The sequence below is a fragment of the Antechinus flavipes genome, chromosome 5 (genome assembly GCF_016432865.1).
Source record: "Antechinus flavipes isolate AdamAnt ecotype Samford, QLD, Australia chromosome 5, AdamAnt_v2, whole genome shotgun sequence".
Classification (NCBI taxonomy): Eukaryota; Metazoa; Chordata; class Mammalia; order Dasyuromorphia; family Dasyuridae; genus Antechinus; species Antechinus flavipes.
Window position 1 is genome coordinate 129,088,911 of NC_067402.1, and position 14,039 is coordinate 129,102,949.

General features: G+C 32.8%; 1 protein-coding gene across 1 annotated transcript in view; it reads right to left on the reverse strand.

The window, feature by feature from the left end:
* Positions 1–14,039, reverse strand: part of CFTR (CF transmembrane conductance regulator) — a 165,791-nt gene that overhangs the window by 127,968 nt on the left and 23,784 nt on the right. The window contains exons 4-7 of the mRNA XM_051962411.1: positions 9,759–9,974; positions 6,386–6,475; positions 5,083–5,246; positions 4,041–4,166 (exon numbers count right to left, since the gene is read on the reverse strand). Of these exons, the coding sequence (XP_051818371.1) occupies positions 4,041–4,166; positions 5,083–5,246; positions 6,386–6,475; positions 9,759–9,974 (596 nt within the window). The remainder of the gene's footprint in view (positions 1–4,040; positions 4,167–5,082; positions 5,247–6,385; positions 6,476–9,758; positions 9,975–14,039) is intronic.

Consider the following 14,039-nt stretch of genomic DNA (forward strand, 5'->3'; position numbering starts at 1 on the left):
TACATCTTACAATGTTCTATATCTCTTGTTTATTCATAAAATCTGCTTCTATCCCCAAATCTGATAGGTAATATGTTCCAAGTTCTCCTCATTTAGTTATGATAACTCCCTTTTAAGTTTAGGTCATGTATCTATTTTGACCTTATTTTGGTAAATGGTGTAAGATATTGGTCTATACCTACCTTATATCAGACTGTTTTCCAGTTTTACCAACAATTTTTATTAGTCAGTGAATTCTTATCTTCAAAACTTAAATTTTCACATTTATCAAAGAAAAGATTACTGTGTACCATATGTTTACTTTATTTTACTTATCCAACATTCAATTTCTTGGCCAGTAATATATAGTTTTGATAATTATCATCTTATAATATAGTTGAAGATTTGGCACTACTACACCTTCTCCCTTTATATTTTTTTCATTAATTCCTTTGATACTGCTGAGCTTTTGTTTTTCCAAATGAACTTATTATTTTATCTAGCTCAATAAAAAACATTTTTTGGTAATTTAATTGTGATGGCACTAGGAATAGGCAGAATTGTCATTTTTATTATATTGATTCAACCCATCAATTAACAATTAATACTTATATAATTATTAAAATCTGATTGTATTTGTATAAAAAGTGTTTTATGATTATGTTCATGTAGTTCCTAGGTTTACCCTAGCAGTTATACTTCCAGGTATTTTATGCTATCTACAACTATTTTAAATGGGGTATCTTTTGCTATCTCTTCCTGCAGAATTATGTTGGTGTCATATAGAAATGGTGATTCATGGGGGTTAATTTTATATCCATCTCTTTTGCTAAAATTATTAATTGTTTCAACTAACTTTTTGGTTTAATCTCTATGATTTTGCAAGTGTACCATCATACTGTCTGCAAAAAGAGAAAGAGAAAGTTCAATTATCTCATTGCCAATTCTGATTCTGTTCATTTTCTCTTTCTTCTCTTATTACTATTGCTGGGATTTTAATATGATATTGAATACTATTTAATAGATATTTAATACTATTTAAAAGATAATGGGCATCCTTGTTTCAATCCTGATCTTATCAGGGAGGATTTTGGCTTATCCTCATTACAAATAATACTTGCTGATGGTTTTAGGTAGATGCTACTTATTACTTTAATGAAAAATTCATTTATATTTACACTTTCAAATATTTTGAATAGAAAAGGGTAATATTTTGTCAAAAGTTTTTTCTACATCTTTTGATACAATTATGTGATTTTTTGGTTATTTTGTTATCAATATAATCAATTATATTAATAGTTTCCCTATGTTAAAACATCTCTGTATAACCCCTAGTAATCTTCTTTGTCATAAGATATTATCTTTGTGACATATTGTTATAGTCTCCTAGCTAGTACCTTATTTTGGAATTTCTGCATCAATATTCATTTGAAAATTGGTCTGTACTACTCTTTCTCTATTTTTGCTCTTCCTGGCTTATATAGCAACATAATATTTGTTTCACAAAAGGAATTTTGGCATTTTTCTAAATAATTTATTTAATCCTGGAATTAGTTGGTTTTTAAATGTTTGGTAGAATTCACTTGTAAATCCATCTGGTTCTGGAGCTTTTTCTTAAGAAGCTCAGTTAAATGGGGTAGCTAGGTGGTACAGTAGATAGAGCACCAGCTCTGAAATCAGGAAGACCCAAGTTCAAATGTGACCTCAGACACTTAACACTTCCTAGTTGTGTGACCCTGGGCAAAGTCATTTAACCCCAATTACCTCAGAGAAGAGAAAGCTCATTTAAGGCCTGTTCAATTTCTTTTTCTAAAATAAGCTTGTTTTCATTTTCATCTTTGACTCAAAGGGTTTGATTTTCTTCTATGCTTAATCATATTAACCAATTGTCTATTTTGTTATCTTTTTTAAAAAGTCACTTCATAGGTTTCTGAATTTAATGGTTTTCTTACATTTAAATTTATCAATCTCACCTTTAATTTTCAGGATTGCCAATTTGAAGTTTAATTTGGGATTTTTAATTTGTTCCTTTTCTATTTTTAAAAATTGCAAATTCATTTCATTGATCTGATTTTTCTCTGTTTTACTGAAGTAAACATTTAGACATATAATTTAGAAGCTATATTATTACTGGGGGCAGCTTAATGCTACAGTACATAGAGTACCAGGCTTGGAGTTAGGTAGATTCATTTCCCTGAGTCCAAATCTGGTCTCAAGTATTTAATAGCTATATGACCCTGAACAAATCATTTAACTCTGATTGCCTCAATTTCTTCATCTGTGAAATAAGCTAGAGAAGGAAATGAACAAATACATCAGTATCTTGCCAAGAAGCTCCCAAACAGAGTCACAAAGAGTTGAACATAACTGAAACCACTGAAAAACAATAACACAATCATTAGGAAATAATTAATATTGCTTGGCAAGACATCTTCTAGGATGTCTTTCACCTGCTTAAAGGAATAACCAGACATATTAATTAGTAAGATCCAGAGAAATGGAAAGAACTGTAGAAAGATGGTGGAATAAAGCAGGAAACTACCTGAGTTTCCTACATTTCCACATAAATAACTTAAAACAATGCCTTAAAGTGAATTTTAGAGAAGCAGAAATAATTAAAAGTCAAAGTAAATCAGTCATTCAGCCTAAGACAAATTGGGAGGACACTAGGAAAGATCTGACCTCCTGAGGTGGTGGTCTGGCCTGATTGAAGCAAAGATACCAGGTGACAGATACCACTGATTCAACAAATAATAAGCCATGGGGCAGCTGTACCTGCAGAAGTCTTAGTTTGGGGAAGTTCCACCCCACAAATAGAAAGGGGAGGGGGGAGATTTTTAAGTAGCTGATCAGGGGATGATTATATGGCCTTCTGTTGTTGGACACAAGTGTGCTGACCTGAGAAGGTCTCAGGCTAACGTTATGAGCAAGGTGAAAGTGGTTACAAAGGGGCAGGGTCTTGCCAATTGTGGTCACTCACAAAAGAATGAGTGCCTCATTCTAGTGCAGAGGGGAAAGCTGATGTTTGCAGGGAGCAAGAGAATTTGCACTGGAGGTGCTGGGGATCCAGGTTACAGCTTAAGGGGAGAAATAAGTGTCACTTACAAACCAAGGCATGAGCCAGAAAAGCAATAATCACATCTGGTATTAGATTACAGAACTTTGAGAAAAATCAAAAAGTCAAAGACTCCTCAGATAGAACTCAGAAAAAAAAAAAAGCACAATAAAAACTAGAAACCTGAGACATTATCTGCCATGCATGGAAACAGAACCCAACTCTAACATAAAGCTAATAAATAAGAAACAGGGCTAAAAAAAAACTCATATAAATATAAACTCATTTTTTGAGTATGCAACAGAGAAAGAACCCAAGCATAGATAGTTACTTTAGTAATACAGAAGATCAGCATTAAAACTCAGAAAAGACAAGACAATTTCTTGTACAGTTCAAAGAAAAGTGTAAACTCCAAAAGGAGTTCCTTAAAGAGCTTAAAATGGACTTTTAAAATCAAATAAGGGAACTGAGGAAAATTGGGAAAAGAAATAATAGTAATGTTAAAAAGCAAGAAAATTATAAAAGTCAATCAAGTGAAAAAGACTCAAAAACTTAACAAAGAAAATAACTTTTTAAAATTAGACTTGGGCAATGGGAAAGTCAAAGATTCCTAAGACATCAAGAAAAAATAAAATCATAAGAATGAAAAAATAGGAACTGACCTGGAAAACAGATAGAGAAACGAAAATATAAAAATTGTTGGACTACCTGAAAGTTATCATTTTTTAAAGTATAGATAGTATTTTTGAAAAAATTATCATTGCCCTGAAGTTCTAGAATTAGAGAGTAAAACAAATTGGGGAAAAAAAAACCTCCATCAATGAAAAAGATCCCAAAATGAAAACTTACAGGAATATTATAGCTTTGGGTCAAAGAGAAATACTATAAACAACTAGAAAGAAACCATTTAAATAATGCAGCACTACAGTCAGGATAATACAAGAAATAGAAGCTTCTAAATTTCTAAATTTCCACAAATCTTAGTCATAAAAAGAAAATTACTTACTGTCTTAGATTTTCAATCATCTTTTCCATTGCTTCCTCCCAACAGTATGCCTTAACTGACTGTATATTGTCAATCATTTCTGAAGTTATCACAAGTCTTTCATTTATCTTTCCTGCTCTCCTTTCTCTGAAAAAAAAAAGGCAATTAAATTAAATCAATTCAAATTCAGCATATCCTTAATGGTATAGTCTAATATCTATTAGACAAAATAATTCAAAAGAACTCTCAACACTGGTTTGCTATGGTTCTCTGGTCAAAAAGATTAATGTTATTTAATCATCATTGTTCATACCAGTTAAAGGAAGCAAAGATTTTAAAAATTAAAAGGATAGACTTCATTAGCAAATCTTTTGAGGGAAAAAAATTCTAGGTGATTTCTAATTTATTCAACTGACATGATTATCATTATCAATGATAACAATTCTATATTGCACTTCAGGTATTTGTGAAATAATTGGTATAGACATTCATACATCTTTCTCCTATACTTCAAAACAGATTTTCACCTTTGCATGCCTTTGTAAATAATCTTTATTAATTGCTGAGGCAGTTTGGCTACATATGAAGAATGTCATATCAATGCTGCATTGTTATTGAGTCACAAATGCAAAACAAGGCTAAATTTAATTATTGCTAGTAGTAATCCCATATAATATATCAATGATAATATCATTTGAATATTATAATAATCCTCACTTGAAGGAACAAGGGGAAAAAATTAGAGAGATTGGGAAAAGTCACTGGAATGCAATTTGAAGAATCAGATTTTCTACATTATATGAATGTAATTGATATCTCTCATATGTATTTTCTAATCTTTAAAAAATATTAATTTTTACTAATTTTCCTAGAGATATTCAATAGATTTACAAATATGAAATGCTATATTATCATTAAAAGTGATATTGATACCCTTAAGATAATTTCTACTTTGTGAGACTGTAGGGCAGATAGCAACATAAAACAGACCTAAGAGTGGCAGTGTACTTTTTGCAAACATTATAAAGAAGAAAATTTGGGGACAAAAAAAAAGCTTTATCACCTGTACTTCATCATCATTTGTCCTAACCAGGCTTGGAACAGAGCAAGTACTATTAGGAAAGCAAGTCCACAAAATGCTGAGGCTTGTAGCAAATCCCAAAGAAGTCCCATCAGGAGCACCACTTGTAAAGGTACAATCCAGACAAAATGTGCCAGGGCCAGTCCCTGAAAAATTCACAGTTTAAAAAAGAAAAGAAAAGCCAAGAAAAGACTTGGAAGTTATATCCCACAACAGCATATTAGAAAGAGAACACAGCAATATAATATTATCTAAAACTTTGAGGATCCGAGTAGATTGCAGTCTAAGTGTTAATTATATTGAGAACATAACAATATACACACACATTCCACACCCACACTTCAATTAATTTCATGCCTGATATTTTAGAGTACTTCCATAAGAAAATGTTGCACTCAGTTAAGCTTAGGACTTGATACTTTGAATACCCAGTATATCACAAAAAAAAAATTGGATTAAAAAAAAAAAAAAAACAGCAGCTTGAGCATATGATAGATCTCTACATCCTGGAAATCATTTGTCTGTTGATGGCCATGGTAGAAACCTAAATTGTTATAAAGACTGATACACATCTCTTAATAGAACAGCCTGAATCAAAAATACTTAGTGCATATGACAGGCAGCAAAGAGGGAAATTAGGAAGGGCACGTATTTTATTTTGCACTGAAACTTATTTTATTTTATTTTTTTTTAAAGACAACAATGATTTATGTCATTATACAAACCAGAAAGCTTAACAAACTTCTTCCCAAATCTCAAAGTTGAGCTCAGGTATTAGCTGAAGAGATGGTCCATGGCTCCAAACCACTCCCCTCACCTGGCTTAGAGGATGTTACAGACCCCATCATTCTGTGAGTCTGGTTAGAAGTCTCTGCCTAAGGAGTGAGTTCCAGTCATCTCTTGTCAGAAGCAGTAAAAGGGAGCAGGGAGCCACCTCTTTTCCAATCTCCCTTCTGGTCTAATCTTCTCCAAAAATATAGACCTGATAACTCAGTAAATTTTGCTTATTAGGAAGTCATGTAACTGTGCTGAAGTTTCTTCTGAGTGGTGTAATATCATAGAATTCAGGCTAAACCTACTCTGAATCACTAATTAATTCAACCAGAGGAAATAGGGCTGAATGGGGCAGAGATCAGAATTTCATAATAAGCAGGGTTTAACCATACATTGTTGCTATCTAACTCAGGGCTCCAAGCTATGAGTTTTGTGAAATTGTATAATAAATATGTTTACATTAATTCTGTGATACGACGAACACAAAAAAATTAAATAAGCTGCTACATACTTCGTCAAACTTGTTCAGATTGTTAGAAAGAAGACTGATAAGCTGTCCAGTGCTTATTTTATCTAGAACACGGCTTGACAGTTTTAAAGTCTGAAGAGAAAAAAAGAAAAAGTTGGTCTTAAAGCTCCATCCAACAAAGTATCATAGCATTACTAGGAATATCTAGTTACATTATAAAACAAGTATTATATTGAACTTGCTGTCTTTGATTTTTTAAAACACAGGAAATTGTTTTAATTACTTAATGTCTCTTTTAGATTTATGTGGTTATGTATTGTTAGGTTTTTATCTTCTAAAAGTTACATAGTAAGTTCTTTTCAACAGCAAGGTGATTTAAGCCAGTTCCAATGATTTTGTGATAGGGAGAGCCAGCTGCACCCAGAGAGGTCCATGGCAGGCATCCTCAAACTACAGCCACGGGCCAGATGCAGCAGCTGAGGACGTTTATCCCCCTCACCCAGGACTATGAAGTTTTTTTTATTTAAAGGCCCACAAAACAAAGTTTTTGTTTTTACTATAGTCCGGTCCTCCAATAGTCTGAGGGACAGTGAACTGGCCCCCTATTTTAAAAGTTTGAAGACCCCTGCTGGGGACCGAGTATGGATCACAATATAGTATTTTCACTTTTTAGGTATTGTTTACTTGCATTTTGTTTTCTTTCTCATTTTTTTTCTTTTTGATCTGATTTTTTCTTGTGCAGCATGATAATTGTGGATATATATATATAGAAGAGTTGCACAAGTTTAACATATCATTTGACTGCTTGCCAATTAGGGGAGAGAATGGACAGGGGAAGGAGAGAGAAAAAAATGAGAGCAAGGTGTTTCAAGAGTGAATGTTGAAAACTATTTATGCATATATTTTGAAAATAAAGTCTTAAAAAATTTTAATAATAAATAAAAAATAAAAAACATACAATGAATTCTTCTTTCTACATATGTAAGGATTTCCAAAGAACATGGCATGAATGAATGAACATATATGTGTGTATACACATATATATAGTCATATATATTCATAATACATATTCATATATATTCATAATACATATGCATATATATTCATAATATATATACACATACGTTTACAATAATGTAATAATTATATATAACACATATTATATATTATTATCTCATCTGATCTTTACAAATATCCATGTGGTAAGAGAACAATATTCTTAATAAGACTGAAAGCTTTTTGAGGGCAAGGACCATATTTTATACTTCCTTGCATGAAATATAAAAGCACCAAGCCTTACATACAGAAAGCATAGTGTGTGTGTGTGTGTGTGTGTGTGTGTGTGTGTGTGTGTGTGTTGATTTGATGTATTCTTCCACTTAGAAAAATTTTTTCATGAGGACCTAAAGGCACTAGCACTTGTTTTTGTTTTATTATTTTATTAGTATCTATGATTAGCATTAAATTATAATTTAAAATGTTATCAGGTTGTGGAACTTAGAATTTAGAACAACTTGCCTATCCTAGAAATTGGAAAGGAATTGAGAAGACAAGGCTAGAAATGGGAGTGGTGAGTGGCTGCTTGCCATATGGGTAAAAACTTGCTGGCCATGGGAAAGGGTGAGATAAGGGTCAATCTAACTCAGGCTCAAGTATAGTACCTAAACTAGTGCCATGCAGGCTCATTATATTATTTTAGTGATGATAACTATGGATGCTGTGAGGGTGAGGCTGAAGAGATAAAATAATTTGGCAAGGACCCATGGGAAAAGAATGATAAAATGTAAATACCACTTATGGATATGTTCACAAATCAGTATCTTCTTTATAATATTTTCCTCTCTGATGTCCATATTATGTGGACTCTAAACTTCAGAAAAAATATTACAAATTCTTCTCAGAAGATAGTGTTTTGTTCAGTTTTTAAATTGAGAATTATAATATTGGTATTTTCTAATGCTTATTAACAGGAGAACTACATCTGCAATGATTAGATTTAGAGAATGTGTTCTCTTTCTCTTCCCACTACAAAATTTTGTTTAATAAAGAACAAACATAATTTTAGAAGAGAAAAGATCTAGCTTTTCTATTATGAAATTGTTATTACGATCTTCTCTGATGATGAATTACATATTATTTGTCTTTATTAGCTCAACAAAGTCACTATTTTTGAAAATGAATGGTAAAGAAATCACCAAACATCTCTACTGCAATACTTTTCTATTCCTACTTGGGAGAATTAGGAAGCCATATTTTGTATTGTTAAGACTAGCCCTAGCATATGTCATTATAATTGCTCTAAATCCTGTTTGGACAATAACATGTCTTGAGCTAAATCCACTTACAGTGCTTTTGGCAAATTCAGGCCCTTTTTTGAATGCTTGCCATTACAAACAGAGGTAGGGTAGATTGAATGAGCACGTACTTACTGCTAGCATGTAATGCATATTCTAGTACAAATAATGAGATTTGCAGGGTTCATCGGAATGTAAAATCAAGCCCCATATGAGATTGCACTTTTCTATTACAACATGCTAAGTCTGTGGATGTTCTTGTTATAGCTTATAATGTTCTTTTTTTTCTGTTTTAAAATTTAAAACATAATAGTCCATCTTTTCTTTAACCTTACTTCCATCAATTAATTTTAAAAGTCAAATTCTGTGCTAATTTTTATGCAGATGATGCACTTTAACAAGAAATAAAAAATGCTGAAAAAAATAAGCCAGCCTTCATTCACTTGTCAAAGTTTATCATCTTAAGAAGAAGAAATACAGTTTAGTAGTATGAATGGTGCATCTGCAGTCAGAAGATTTGGGTTCCAGTTCCTTATTGCTACCTCTGTGACGCTGGGGAGACCACTTTTCTCTTTAGGCATCGGTAAAATAAGAAGATGGGAGTGGATATTCTCTAAGGTGACTTCTAACTTGGAAGACTACAATGTACTATAATAATATTAATTATGTTAGAAAAATTTTAAATATGACTTATTTTGAAACTGATGCTTCAAGACATCAATAACCTGACACTTGCATTTCTGGGAGAAATTCAATTCAATAAGCACTGATTAAGCATGTACTATATACCAGGCACTTGGCTACCTGTTGAGAATAGAAACAAAAAATGAAATAGTTTCTATCCTCCAGGTACTTTCATTCTCCTGGATAATAATCTGTTTAAAAAAAGAGAAAGAATATAATAAAGAAGAGGGGGAAGAGAGAAAGAGGGAGAATAGGTAGATTTTTAATACTTTTCTACAGCTTATTTTAAAATCCAAACATCTGTGATTTCTATCTGATTATGAATTCATGGCATCTAAAAAAGGCTTCATACTATCAGAATTCATCCATAACATATACCAAGGTGACCTTGCTACTATGCCATCACATATTTTAGAAAAGATATCTGAATTAATTACCTTTTTGTAAATCAGACTAAACAGGGCTATTCTCATCTGCATTCCCATGTGATGAAGGCCAAAGATGGCAGGGTGTAGAAGCAGTGTCCTCACTATAAAGAGAAGGCATAGACCTACGCCTAGATAAATTGCAATGGATCTCTCTGCTTTGTTGTCAGGATCGTAGGAGGCTATGATTCTTCCCAGTAAAAGAGGCTGCACTGCTTTGGTTACTTCCTGCAGAGGCAGAAAAACAAAAACACAAAAAGTAAGTTGCAGTTGTCTTGTTTAAATAATACAAAGAGTCTTATAGTATCAATTTGAAAAGATTCACTTTGTAGGAAGGATTTAGATGGTTTGGGGCAGAGATCCACATCTGGTATGTGCTTTTACTACATATTCTTTGGCTTACCTTCAGTGATAGCATGTATCTTTTGGAATAGATCTGATTTCTAGAAACCTCTCTTCCAAAATCTCTTCCAAAATAATATGTTAATATTAGTAATATGTTCAAACCAAGTGATAAAATTAGTTTTGGTTGTTGTTGTTTCAAAGTATGACAACAAAAAAATGATGGAGGATTTCTTGGGTCACTGCTAAACTAGCCTTGAAGAAAAAGCTAAAAAATAAGTTCCCAAAAATGTTTTGAGCAATGACAATATTACTAGAGAGAACCTAGAGCAGGAGGTTTTAACCTTATTTTGTGTGACAGATTGGTTTAGCAGTCTATTAAAAGCAACTCTTTTAGAATAATGTTGATGTTTTTTTAATTGAAGGAAAGATTCTATTTTAGTTAGTGGCTAGTGAAAACAAAATGTAATTCGATTCCCATCCAAGTTCATAGACCCTCTAAAATCTACCTATGAACTCTTTAGGGACATGTGAACCCCAATATAAGAAAAAGATTTAGAGATTCTCTGGAGGACTGACTGCTTTAAAGGCTATGCCTTCATTTTCTTTTTAATCTTTTGTAAAAAAAAATTTGTTGCTCAGTTGTTTCTAACTTGTCTATTTGTGACTCCACTTCAGATTTTCTTGGCAAGCATGCTGAAATGGTTTGCCATTTTCTTCTCCTGAGCTTATTTTACAGATGAGGAAACTGAGACAAATCAGGTTTAAATGATTTGTTCAGAGTCTAGTATCTAGCTAGTATCTGAGATAAAATTTGAGCTCAGAAAGATGAATCTTCCTGACACGAGACCTGGCACTCTATGTATTGCACCATCAATATTGAAAAAATCCTGAGGATTTTTAAAAATTTTATCTCATGGGTCTGCCTTCTTATCTAATATAGCTAGTTATTTGGCAAAGGACGGATGAAAGAGAAAAGTAGCCTAGATTTTTTCCATGTTAAATACAGAAATGATTCCCAAAAGCTCCATGTATAATTGCATCACTTGAACCTGTGATCAAATACTTTGTTGTTTTTTCTCCCTAAATATCACTATAATATGTGGATAATTTTACTTCCCTTGTAGCTTATTGAACTATGGATGGTTCTAAAATGGGACTAAAGAAAAGAGTTTCCTCTGCCAAATAAGAAAGGAAACTGGATTAAAAAATAAAACATTAATTTAAAATATGAATCTCCCAAGGCAGATTTTAGTTCTCAATCATGAGCTTTTAACTCAGGCCTCCATTATTCATTTTATTTCATTTTATCTATGTGAGTGTGAGCAAAAGCCAGCCATTCTGCACATCAGGTTCCTCATCTGGAACTTGTAGCAGTCATATGAGTTGTAGTAGATGATCTATGAATCCCTTTTAATCCTGTTTTCTTTTTGTTTGTTTGTGTGTTTTGTGAGGCACAGAGCTAGTAAATGTCAGTGTTTGAGGGCACATTTGAATTCACGTCCTCTTTACTCTAGCACCAGTCCTCTATTCACTGGGCCACCTAATTGCTCTATTCCTTTCAATTTTAAACCTATGTTATAATAATCTTCAACTACCATGAATTGTCTCTTTTGTATGTTTCTTTATTTTTCTACACAATATACACTTTTCTCACAAAACTCTAACATAGACTAGCTCTCAGTTTATCCCTAGTCTATTAAACCAAAACATACAAGAGCTTAGAAACAGTTTAATATTACTCAGTGAAGAAGCAACTTCTTTTCTATGTTTTAAACTTTTTAAACAAAAGATCCCAATCTACTACATGTTTTATAGCAAGGATAGCACTAAAGAAATATAAGAAAAATAATGAAATCACATCATTTAGATATGGAAAAGACTCTAATGATTACTTGGTCCAACACAATGATTGAACAGATAAGAAAACTGAGTCTATTTGCTCTACCTCAAATAGTAAGACACATAGTAAGCATTCAGGTCTTATGACTTCAAATCCAGTGCTTTGTATACTACAATAAAGCCTCCCACTTTCATTTTTACAAGTGATAGCTATTGTTGTTTATGTTTGTCCAGTGTTTTAGAGTTCACAAAGCCTTTTCTCCTATTTGATAGATTATGAAAAGCTAAGCAAGCAAGTTAGTAGTAGAGTCAGTGTTCAAATCCACAGATTTCTGATTCTATAAGTAATTTTTTTATACCATGACACTTTTTAAGAAAAAATTAGACAAACAAATCTGAAGTTAACATTTTTTCCCTCTGCTGCCAGAAACCGGAAATCTAATAAATATAGAAAGCTTATATATGTTTAGAGGAGGTTGCTCAAAGGAGCATTGATGAATTGAGTCCTCTCAACCCCCTTCACAAAATTATAGATAGATATTCTTTGTCAGAAAAGGAAATTTCCTAAGGAACTAGATGTTCATTCTGGTTCAGCACTGAAGGGTCAGTGGTGTGTATGACATCCCTGACTGGTGTCTCCATGATGTAATCATTTCTGCCTTTCCTATAGACCACCAAAGAGGAAAGTTTCTCTTGACACAGCTCCCACAAGTGGGAACACATAGAGACCAATGGAGATTTGCTATACATTTCAGAGAACGTACTTATCAGTCAATGCTGAGCCGATGTAAAAATACACCTCCATGAGAACTTCCTCTTCCTCACAGAGGTCCATGCCCCATAATTTCACTGAGTGGATTGAAGGTCGGTTTATGAATTCCCAGATCAATTCCATTACTGCATACGACATAAGCTAATAATTCATAAATGATTACACACACTAAAAATCATTTATGTGTATCACAACTTCTCACTATTGTTTCAATAATTAAATAGCTCACGGAGACAGAAACTATAATGCCAGAGTAGATATTGGAATGACCTGAGTTCAAATCCCACTTTTAATAGATATTGGCTGTGCAATCCTGGACAAACTTAGATTTTTAGTACCTGAGACAATTCTCTATGGCAATAATTTTCAGAGAGGGAAAGAGGGAGGGAGGAAGCAAGGGAGGAGGAGGGACAGAGAAGGGAAGGAAGGAAAGAAGGAAGGAAGGAAGGAAGAAAGGAAGGAAGGAAGGAAGGAAGGAAGGAAGGAAGGAAGGAAGGAAGGAAGGAAGGAATGAAGGAAGGAAGGGACTTATTAAGTACCTACCTGCCAGGCACTGTGCTAAGCACTTCACAAATATATATTTTGGCAGAAGGACTTTCATCACCTGAGAGTTGCATATACTATTGAAATCATAGATCTAATCCCTATTTACTTATTGAATTTGTGAATCAGAAGCTATTTAACTCTTTCCTGTTCCTTATATTCATTTTTAATCAGTCTATTTCTGTTATAAAAATCTTTCATTGAAAGGAGAGTTGATTTTTTTTCTCCAGAATAATTGGTCTGCACTGTTATTTGTACAATCTCCTCTATTAATAACAAATCAGATATCTCTTCCATTCTCATTTAGTAACAATCAACAAAAGCTCATGAATTATGAATATTGCTGGAAGAATCAATCATTTATTTCATTGTAAGTACCAGATACTAAATATGCACTTCTTTCAAGTCCTCACTCTTTTTCCAATAATGACATGATAGATTACTTGGTAAAGACAAGTTCAAAAAATATAGAACATTAATAATGCCAATATCAAAACTATACTTTGCTTAAAATATGTAAATATTTCTATGGGTTAGATGTTGCCTATATAGTCAATGTCAAAATGAATATTATGAGGGAGAGAATTATACTCTGACAGCTAAGACTTTTACTATTGGGACTTAGGCTTAACCATTTATTTTCCTTCCTAATAAACAATAAATGAAACTCCTATTCCTTCTCTTATTTTTTCAACCTTTGACCTCTACTCCAATAAACCCTTTGGATGAATTAGTTTGTTTGTAGTTTCATACAGGGAAAGAAATAAATGGAACACCTGTTTTATGTACCAGCA